The following is an 11559-nucleotide window of genomic DNA, read 5'->3' as shown; positions in this document are numbered from 1 at the left end:
CAGCAGTCGGCTGTAATTGGATTGACCAAATCCTCCTGAATTCAGTTACATCCTCTTGTTTCTTTAGCTGCTCAATATGTTCATGTACATGGCATGCTAACACTCAATGCTGCTGAGGATCTTTAAATCTACTCATACTTTATTACGCAATGATTCAGAAGTAAAACTAGAGTATAATTATCCATCCAGCCCTGTTTATGATGGCACATTGTTGAGTTTGATGAGTTGAAAAAAATTTCAAAAATAATTCAGAGGAACTGATGGGACACAAGTATCTTCTTTAAAAATATATATAAATAAATACAAATACACAAATAGAATATAAATGAAATGTGATTATTTTCATAGCTTGCTATTTCTCTAAACATTTGTGCTGCTATGAAGCAAACAGAAGCAGATCTCAAAATTGTAACACATTCTCATTAAGAGTTCTTAAAAAGTTATTGTATTGTTGCTAAAATACTGCCTGATGTCAATGGAGAGCCATTTCAGCCAAAATTAAATAAATAAATTGGGGAAATTATTTAATTTTGGCTAGAATGGCTCTCCATAAAAATAAATCCAGGAATTAATAAATGAAATAAAGATGCCAATTACTCATTTATTTATTTATTTTACTCGTTTATTTAATTTTGGCTGAAATGGCTCTCCATATATGTCTGCTTTGCAATGTTATTTTAAGTATTAAGTTATAAACTGTAAAACAATGGGTGTTTTTGTGACGGGTGTAAATTTAAAATGGTTCTTCTCTGTTATTTATTGCTGGTAAAACATTATTGAAATTGCTTTATAAAAATCACCAACACCTTGTATGTGTGGAAACAATCAGGGGCAGAAAAACATCTGAGGACGTTCAGAAACCCTGAAGACTAAACGTGCAGTGTTACTTCTTGAAGCAAAAGTAACGATGTAGGATGAGACATGCTCTTTTTTTTTTAAACAAATGGCTTTTCCAGCTTTTCAGGAACCAACACACAGTTAGAAAAAAAATTCCTCCGGCTTTAGATCTGAACCACCCACAAGCTGCGTTTACAGCCTTTTCTGAGACGACTCGACCGGTCGAGTTTGTTTTTAAAGGTAAGACCGGGGATTACTCATGCCGGCAGCAGGCAGGTTGGGCCGGCTCCAACCGTGCGCTCCTCGATCTGATCTCCGCTTTACGGTTAAGGAAAAGCGAGAAAAACGAGTTCCGGATGAATCCGTTTTAATGTTTTTTTTATTTTTTTTTTATCTGAAGACATGTAACCCTAACGACGTGAAGCTTGATGAACGGATAACGTCACTCCGTCACAGAGCGGCAGGGTTTCGGTCCTCCTCCCAGGTCAATCCACCTGTTGCACCACCTGGAGCGGAGCAGCGCAGAGGAGCGCAACCATGGGAGGTAGGAACCCCGAATCTGATCATTTATTACCGATATTGGTTTGGATTTTAAAGTATGTAACGTTTTCAGCTAGGCTGCATGAATGAACTGTAGCATTTATGAATGGAAATGACGTGAATATTCGCATTGTTGACGGACTGAGCGGATGAACAATAGTGTTTTAACCTGTAACGTTTGTATTGTATGTATGAAATAACTGGAGATTTAGTGCATATGTACAACATTTATTTCATTAACTCAAGTGAGACACCACAAATAGTCTGTTTTCAAACCTTTATTTCTGTTAATTATGGTGATTTTCCACTACTGAAAATAGAGTATTATTACACACACACAAAAACAACAACAATTTTTAATACACAAAGTGGGATTGGTGAAGATTATGTTTAATACCTTAAAGTTGATTGGATTTAAAACTATAGCCTTTAATGGAAATGACCTGAACATTCACATTGTTTGCAGACTGACCGAGCAGGACAATATGACAGTCCAACAACACACACACACACACTTATTTATATTTATATATTTTGAAGTAAATTTGTTAAATTCTGTGCTATTGTTACCATATTTTATATTTATTTATATTTAGTCATATTTAATTTACTTACATCACACTTAAATTTTATATCATATGTATATTATAATATAATATATCATATTGTATTATATTCTATTATATATATAAATTTCATATAGCTTATGGTTATACTTGTACTTACTAATATTTAACACCCTGGATGGAGTAGCTTGTCAACACATACGCAATTTTCCCTTGGTGATCAATAAAGTCTATTCTATTCTAATCTAATCTAATCTAAACTTATCTGAATATAATAGAATATAGAATAGAATAGTATATTCTATTCATTATGCATAACAAATAATCATTTATTCTGTTCGGTCTAAAACTGTCTCAGTGCTGCCCTCCTCGGGTGAACTGTGGCTATTGCAGCTGAAATTTTATGTTTGTAACAAACGGTACAGCCTGATTGATGTCTACCTCATTCCCGTTTAAAACCATCTCACCCAGTCAGGAGTTGGAATAGCGATCGTTAATCGATAGTATTTATCAGCTTGCACAAGTGCAATTGATTTGCAAAGTGGATCCAGAGTGGAATGGGTCTCCTCTGCTCTGACTGCAGGCGGTTTGAGTTGCTAAATATATTGACAAAGTCGCCAAATTGGCAACCGTTCTCACCAGAGCCTTCCTCCATTCATCCCCACCCTTGGCCACGCCACTTGGTGTCATATATCTCGCAAGGTTAAATAAAAAACTTAACGTTTACATAATACCTGTGTAAGGCTCTCTATGTTAGCTATGTTAGACAAATGAGGCCTTTTGGTAAACACTTAAACGATTTATTAACTTACCTTCGAAGTTCTTTATGAAGTTTGACACATTCAGCTTAATTCCTTTGTCATTGTTGGAGCTTTTGAGAATGTCTGAATAATTATATAAACATCATTAATAGTCCTACAGCGACTGAGGAGCCATTGCTAACGTACTGCGCACCGGAAGTAGCCTAAAGAATACGGAAATGCTAAAACAGAAGTTTTAGCATTTCCGTAGCACATTGGCAATTTTGTTAAAAAAAATGTTTGTGGGTAGGGTTATGCTTTCACAGGAAGGTTGGTTACACTTTAACTTTGAAAAAAGATAACATCGGGCGTAAATCAGAACTGCAATTGTTTGTTTAACTTGTGCCTTCACAAGTCATTCAGAAAAAGGAGGACAAAAAGAGAAAGAGAAAAAGCAAAATGTTGACAGTTTATTCAGAGGCTGACAAACAGGAAGGACCAGACTGAATGACAGATTGTAAACACAGAAAAACAAATTACTGAAATGCTTGACATGAAAATGTAATATATAGCCCTGTGTGTACAGTGATACATAGGGAGTGTACTTAGTAGGCCAAAGATTAATTTCATTGCTGAGTTATCAGCTCATTGAAAATGTGTGATTGACAAAAGTTCATACGGTACATTTTGACCTTATGTGGGTTAGATTCCAGCAAACCTGATTCAAATGATTGCATTTCCTCTTCTGGTGCAACAAGTCAAGAGTGTTGTATCAGGGAAATACCTAAAAATGCAGGACAACCACAGCTTTATATTGTGTTTCTTCAAGGTTTTTCAATGTTACAAGGGTTGCAGTGCCCATTTAGAGCATCAATTTATCTACTCAACCCTTAAAGCAGGGGCCCCAAGCTATGGCCCGCGGGCCAGATCTGGCCCTCCAGGTCATTTGGTCTGGCCCCCTGAACAATGCCGGATCCGGCCCTTTTTTTTTTCATATATTGTATTTTCTGGTTTATATGTGGATTTTTCTTCAACCACCAGGGGGGCTCTTGAGCAGATGTGAAACTAACTTTCCCTCAATGGAATATATACTAGTCAGTCCCGGTCACCGTTTCACTCACGGTTTTTTCCATTTGCATTCTGGGTAAAAATCTATCTAAAAGCGCGGATGTGTTGTCGCGCTCCTCCCCCCCCCCGCTCACCAGAGAAAGGAACAGCTATGTGGCCCTTGCAGGAAAAAGTTTGGGGACCCCTGCCTTAAAGGAATAGACGGGTCCTAAAATTTAATGTGGATGCAGTGGAAATCTGCAAAACCCTTAAACTCAGGATGTCATCTCCAGCACGTTAAGCTGGAAAACAGCCCGATAATTTGGAGCCAGTTGGGGGTATCTCAATATTTCTAAACTTTTACATTTCTTTTAAAGACTGATGTCTGCAGAATGAACCTGTATGGAACACCCTTTCTGACAATAATCAAACTCAAACCCTAAAAATCTCAGTCCTCAGTTTGTTTGAAGCAAACTCGAATGCATATGTGAATGCCAAGCAGACCATAGACTGCTCCAAGAGCAGGAAGTGGACTATAGTGCAGGGCATTCTGGGTAAATACAACCAAAACAAACGTGAGAGTCTCATGCTAGCAGGAGAAATGGCTTGTGCTCTTTTACCAAAGACAAAAGAGAAATCCTACAACTGCTAAAATCTGATGCTACTCCATTTTTGTTTACATTTTGTGCAGAAGGAAGTTGCTATTATGTGTTTTTTAGAGGTTTTGTTGTCATTTCCTTCAGCAGTTCTTGGTGCAGCGCCACCACAGGTAAGGAGGTGAACAGGTTTTTCAAAGAGTCTGGTTCATTTGACACAGTGCAGTGTGAAATCACACCAGCTGAAAATGTAACAAATGTTGTAATTTGAAGCTGATAGTCTAGTAGACTATCAAGTGAAAACAGCTTAAATCTAAATCTGCTTTGTTTGTAAATGTGTTATCTGAGCAAAGTAATAAAAAAAAACCTCACAGCTTTAACAACAAAAAGAAGTAAAATTCTTACACATAAAATCAACACACAGAGGGAAAGGAAACTGATTTTCATGAACCACACATTTAAATGTTCAGTTGGGATGGAGATGGCATGCACAGCTTTATTTGAATATGTACAGGTACAGGTGTGCTCCACCTGATGTTTATTTTTCTGATGTTTCTCTTTTTCTCGCTGCCTCTTCTAGGCGTCTATTCCAGTGAAAAGATGGCCAACGTTTTTGCCTATGAGAGCTCAGAACTTGACTGGTGTGAAGACAATTACAGATACTCTGAACATGTCGTGGAGTATTTCAACACAGTAAGCTCCTCAGACAGCGCATCATGCAGGAATGATCAGTTTCTATAGTTTGATGATGTTTAAAGTCATTTTGCCCCTTCTTGCTCGTTGATTTGTTGTTTTCCTGCAGGTCAGCAGCTTTTTCTTCTTCATTGTTGCTCCTATAATGCTCTATCTGCTGCATCCCTATGCGAAGCAGAGGAGCCTGGCAATCCACATGGTCTGGATCATGATGATTTTTGTAGGCAAGTCCGTTTTAATTCAATTGATTGTATTGGACCATTGAATTACTATTTTTTATATTAGTAAAATAAAAATAAAATCAGCAAAAACATACTGGAGACAGCTAACATTGGGCTAAACCATTATAATATTTTTCTGATCTTCCCATAGTATATCTAGAGTTTTTTAAAGCGACAGGCCCACAGCATTACATCTCCTCCACCATACTTAACCATTGTTTTATGCCAAACACACTTGGGGGTTTTTGTTGCTGCTCTATTTCACCAAAGCCCATGGTTCACTTAAATTCACTGCAGCATTTTTAAATATCTGCTTGTTTACATTTGTGATAGTAGAACAGAAATTACTCATTTGTTACATTTAGACTTGTCTAAACTTTTTTTGTTGTTGCTCTGATTGTTGATATGAACAAGTTTAAGTGATAAACATCAACATTCATTTGTTTTACTTGAATAGCATGTACTCTTGTCTTTCCCATTTTGAAGAATGGCGAATAGGAATCATAGCTGTACTCAAGAGAAACAGAAAATCATGGACTGCTAATTAAAATGTCTTCAGTTGAAAAATATAAAGGCTGTAGTGTTAAAAAATATTCCAGTTTGTTTATTTTATAGGAATTATTTGGATGAGGTTTAATTGGAAGGTCAGTGAAAAACAATATAAATATATTGTGGAGGATTTTATTTGTTTATTTATTTATTTAGTTATTATTTATTTATTGTGTTTAAATTTGATTAATTTTTATGTCAGAGTACCACTCTCTTTTCATATTTAAACATTTATAAAGCCAAATATATTTTCAAAATTAACTTTAGGTTTGTTTTTTGTTACACATGCAAACAGGTCTAGTAACATTGCTGGACGGCTGCATGGATATTAAAAAATATCAGATGTATACTAAAAGCTTTTAGAATTACAAAAATGTGTCAGTATTTATTCATTTTTTACTACAATACTTTTTAGATGGTTCAAAACCAATAATACAGATTTTGAAAAAAGTCCTACCAAAGTGTAATCTTACATCTATTGTAGTTTTCAGTATAGCTGTAAAACGTCAACCTGTAGCTCTTAGAGATGTGAGAACTCCACAAATCCTCAGTTTTCATATGTTCATCTTATGTGTTTGTGAAAAGCAGGAATATATTCCAGTAACAGTTTGTTTTTCTGCAGGACTTTTCTCTGCATACTTCCACATGACTCTTAGCTTCGTTGGCCAGATGCTGGATGAGCTCTCCATCTTGTGGGTGTTAGCTGTGGGATATGCCACTTGGTTCCCTCGTAAACTGTTTCCCTCTTTTATCAAAGACAGGTAAGTTTACCTTTAAAACACTGAACCAGATGACAAATCACTGCCCTACCCTACGACAAGTTAGCACAAAGTCTGCTAGTATTTTCACTGTCATTTAAAACTACACACACCTCAATAGGCCTTTAAAGAAGAAACAAAGAACTGTTTATGTACGCCGTGAAAACCTGTCCTGTCCAAAGAGGCAGCCACACAACAAGATTCATTATTCTAGATTGAGGAATAATTTTGTGTTGTTTCAACCTGGAGTTCAAGAAAGGTACAGATTTGGCCCTCAAGTAAAAGCTGTCTGGAAAACCCAGGCATTACTCTGTTACCTAGCAACCCCAGCCGAGCCCAGCCCCATTACCTGGAAACCCCAGCCGAGCCCAGCCCCATTACCTAGCAACCCCGGTCGAGTTCCAGTACATTTGGTCAGCTGGTTTTACACCTGTTCAACACTTTCCATCAAGTGTTTTTACAGCAAAACACTTGACAGAAAAGACAAGTATTTTGCTGTTGACTTACCATCCAGAAGCCACTTGCTGCATTCTTGTTTGTTGTGTAAAAGGCTCCATTTCTTCTGCTTTTGGGTCTGATTCAGGGTCAAAGATATACAGTTATATAATTGTGTATCTATTTGCAGTATTTATTTTCATGTGCGAGTATAAAGCGTTGAGTTAGGGTGCATGGCCAGCAACGGCTTATTTGGATTTAAAGAGACAAGAAACCTCAAAAAAGCTCAAAATAGGAAGAACTGAGGGAACTAAAATAACATTTTTATTGAAAGTCAAATTTTGGTGCAGCCATTCATTAATGTCTGCAGACTAAAAACATTTTCTCAACCAATGAAATAAAAACTATTTGACTCAAAAGTTGAGAAACTGTATACCTCATTTTTATTCGAGCAAATAACGCAATGAAAACTATTCGCACTAACAGACAAAACAAATACTTTTACTTAGGTTTGAGTTTTTATTTTGATAATTATTAAATAAATAATAGAAGAGCTGTCAGAGTTTGGAAAGAAAGAAAGTGCCAGCGTGTTTATTTGTTAGTTTACTGACAAGCTTCAGTTGGTCATTTATGAACATAATTAGTTGTACATGATTTGGGGTATTGTCATGTTATTATTGAGTTTTTGAATTAAAATGTTAGTTTCAGAAATATTTGTGGTGTTTTTGTGCAAGTGACCCTCAAATAATGAGACATCTTTACAGTTTTATCAGTTCATTTTAGTTTGAGGCTTCTGCGTTACACAGATCCATCATTCTTCTCTTGTGTTAAACCCTCGTTTTCCTTCATGCATTTGTTTTTTTCAGTTGAGCATTATGTAAATAGAATATTCCTAAATGTTTCCTGAAACTTTCTCCACCGACTTCCCAACCACAGGTCTACATTTTCGCGGCTCGTCCTGTTGATCACTGTCATTACTACTGTGTCATCGTTTGTCAAACCCACGGCCAACGCCTACGCCTTAAACTGTTTTGGCCTCCACCTTCTGTACACCTTGGCTGTGGAGATGAGATGGTAAATAAAAATAAGGTTTTTCATTCTGTGAAACTTCAAAACACACAGCTTTTTGCTTTCAGTGTGACGACAGATCTTTTCTTGACCTCAGCTGCACTGACCAGAAGGCTCTACGTCTGGCCAAGCTGTCGGTGGCTCTGTGGGTCCTCGCCATCTCCTGCTGGATTAGCGACCGTTTGTGCTGCAGTTTCTGGCAGTGGTTAAACTTCTGCTACCTTCATGGGATCTGGTAAGACCTCTGGTCACTTCCTGAATATATCAGACTTGTTTTACTCACAGAAAACAGGGCTGTGCTTTTCTGTAACATTTCAAATTAAGCTTAAAGTCAGACATAGGTAACCTTACCTTTAATTTATCAATGTAAAAAAGCAATCCTCTTTCTTATTAACCCTTTCATGCATTAATTTATATCCTTTATGTCCTGATTTCTTTCCAGTATTTTTGATTTTCTTAAAACACAAAAAAGGAGGGAATAAAAAAAAGATTTTTTTTTCTAGTTGTAATTTTCTCCAAATGCAAAGTTGTTATTTGGAGAAAATAGTAGTATTAGTTTTTACTTGATGTCACAATATATATATTTTTTTTTACCTGCAAAAGTTTTCCACAGTAGGAGGGGGGTCTTGGATATTCCTGAGTTGGTCGGCTTGTTTTTACGTCTGTCGACCATATTAGATAATTTCTTGCACTTGCAGTTGATGGCCAGTAGTTGGCAGTGTGTTGTACGATACACTTGTGTCCATAGACATTAATGCTTGTGTCCACTTCAGTGGTTTGTGTGCATTTCTAACATAAAAATCCACAAGAAGCAAAAGAAAATGGCTTCTAGAACAGCTGTCCGCTGCAGTGACTGCTGTGTATGAAAGGGTTAAAGCAACATATTTGTTATCATTATATCTCAACAGTATAATGTGAGAAAGATCATCTGTGAAACGATTGAGTTCCCCAAATCTGCCCAGTTCTATTATTTCTGTCTGAAGAAACGTACCGGTCCTGGTCAAAAAGAGACAATCAACCTTGCGTATGCACCGCTCAATGTGCTAATGGCAGATAAACAATTTAAGTTACAGAAAGCAGGATATCATTGTGCATATTCTGTTTTATCTGTCTTTCAGGCACATTCTCATTGTGATGGCTGTAGCCTATGGCAGCACGCTGGTAGCTTATCTGGATGCCAGCAATGAAATACCTTATTCGCTGCCTGGACTGGAGTACTGGCCCTGTGATAAATGGGCCGTTGGATTCCCCCACATTGTTCTCTCCAGCTCTCCAAAGACCCAAAAACGGTGCTGACGAATCATTACCCCTGGCATTTCTTTTGTTGTCAAATGTTTGCTTAACAACTGAATTGCCTTGCATCTGAATCCTACTGATAAATGTCACTGCTTAGACTGAAGTTAGCATTTAAATGTATATCTGTAGCCACCAAAACAATATAATCATAAAGGATAATGAGTTTAGTTGTTGACAAAACATTCATCTCAGTATTTCCTCTAAAGAGGTTTTTGTTTAAGCACCAAAAAGAAAATTTGAAGCACTTTACAGTATAAAAAAATTTGTACCCAAGTGCTGCATAGCGAAAACTTATCTAAGCTAGTAGATAAGTTTTCTACTAGCTTAGCAGTATAAAACTACTAAGAAAACTACTAGCTTAGTAGTAGGAAACTACTAGCTTAGTAGTTGGAAACTACTAAGCTAGTAGAAAACTAGCTTAGTAGTAATTAAATATTGCAACATCATTGCAATTAAACATTGCCACAATGTTTAATTGTTGCAATTAAACATTGTTGCAATGTTTAATTACATGTAAAGAACAGTACAGCAGAATCTGATGCTAATTTTTTGCTTTGTAAACATGTATAAAATGGTACTAAAGTGAATTAATATAAAACATTTTAACATTTGAAGATGCTTGAATGTGACCAAAATCTTTAAAATTAGAGTTAGCCTAGCTAATTGCTAGCATAACTTCCTGGTGAGTTATTCTCCCAAAACGCTGTTCAAGAACGCTATTCATTGCAGATAAAAGATAAAAATAATGACTGCTAATGTCTTTAAATTATTCCTTTAATAACATTAAAAGCAGCAAGAAAAAAGTCTAAAAGCTGCCCTGAAGCAGACAAAGAGGCTAGCGAAGCATAGCCAACACTGCTGCTATGTTTACATTTCCTTATTCTCAGGGGAAAATTTGCTCCAGCTTTTTGTACCAGCTTGTGATGGTGAAGAAGTGATTAATTTTTTTTATTTCAGTTCGTCCAGTTGTCCTTGCAGTATTTTCCATCCTTCAGTTCAGATCATAGTTTGCAAAGAGGTTACAAAAAATCAGTAGGATCCACTTGCAAAAAGGGATAAATATAGAAAACAAGCCACTTGCTCAATATGCTGCAAAGATAGTCATCAGTTATTGGCAAAAAATAAAAAATAAAAATAAAAAATCCAACCAAAGTGTCCTTTAAAAAAAAATGTTATCTGAAAATGGGAGTAATCATTGTAACATTTTATTTAGCGTTTCAGTTTTTTAAATGTGAACCGGCACACACCAACTGTCACTTGTACACTGAAATGATGTTTTATATTTTAACTTCAGGTATTAAATTCTAGTTTACTTTAATAATTGATCATATTTTTTATGTATTTTTTTAGTAAGTTTAGTAGTTTTTCAAAAGATGTCCAGAACTTGATTCTTCCGAATGCATATAAAGAGTTTTAATATTACTGATGCTTGAGCAAATTTCCCAGTCTGGTTGTGACCCATCTTGCTAGAATAATTTTATTTATTTTTTGGGAGGTTTTAGGGCATTCCATTGCAAAAATTGGATTTTATTTTCATTTATCACTTCTTAATTTTGTGTGAGATATTTGTCTTCAACTGTAATACTGCCATTGCCATTCTTTACCAAATTACCAAATTATTTACAATTACCATCTTTGCCATTATTTATTATTTCTGATTTACATAACAAACAACAAAACTGAAAAATGCTTTGATTTCATTTATTCTCTGGAAGTTTTATCGAAATCCCATTTATTTATTTAGATTGTTTTATTTAGTTTATTTTTTCTATACATCTCAGGCAAATAAATTGTTTTTATTGTTTTTCTGATCATAAAGCTTTTTTTCATAGTGTTATTGTTTTAATAAAGACTTTCTGTCTTTGACTCTTTTCTTATTGAGAACTTAAGAAGAATTTAACAGCAATAATCAACCTTCACATATAATTTTTTTTTCTTACAAATATTGAGAAATCTTGATTTGGTTCCATATATAAAGAATAACATTTTACCTTCTAATTTGCATTTTTACACTAACCCTGGTTGCATATTGTGAAAAAGTTAAACTTTTGTTTGAACTTTTTATCAATTACTATGTATATGAAATCTACTTAAAATCTAACATTTAATAATATGACTGATTTAAATTCTCCTTTTGTTGATTTTTTTCTTACCTTTTTCTGTGTTCTAGTACCTGCATGTGTGAACTACTTAATTTAATTTCATTATTGTTT

The 11559-nt window shown here is 35.5% G+C and overlaps 1 protein-coding gene across 1 annotated transcript; it reads left to right on the top strand.

Annotated features, from left to right (window-relative positions):
* Positions 1–1100: 1100 nt before the first annotated feature.
* On the top strand, positions 1101–10517 carry acer1 (alkaline ceramidase 1). The gene is made up of 7 exons (XM_007550930.2): positions 1101–1381; positions 4907–5019; positions 5129–5243; positions 6412–6550; positions 7919–8056; positions 8148–8285; positions 9169–10517. Exons 1-7 carry the CDS (start codon positions 1375–1377, stop codon positions 9344–9346), a joined length of 828 nt encoding a protein of 275 aa, XP_007550992.1. The 5' UTR covers positions 1101–1374; the 3' UTR covers positions 9347–10517.
* The last annotated feature ends 1042 nt before the right edge of the window (positions 10518–11559 follow it).

This window comes from Poecilia formosa, unplaced genomic scaffold (genome assembly GCF_000485575.1).
Source record: "Poecilia formosa unplaced genomic scaffold, Poecilia_formosa-5.1.2 Scaffold38, whole genome shotgun sequence".
Classification (NCBI taxonomy): domain Eukaryota; kingdom Metazoa; phylum Chordata; class Actinopteri; order Cyprinodontiformes; family Poeciliidae; genus Poecilia; species Poecilia formosa.
This window is presented reverse-complemented; position numbering and strand designations above follow the sequence as displayed.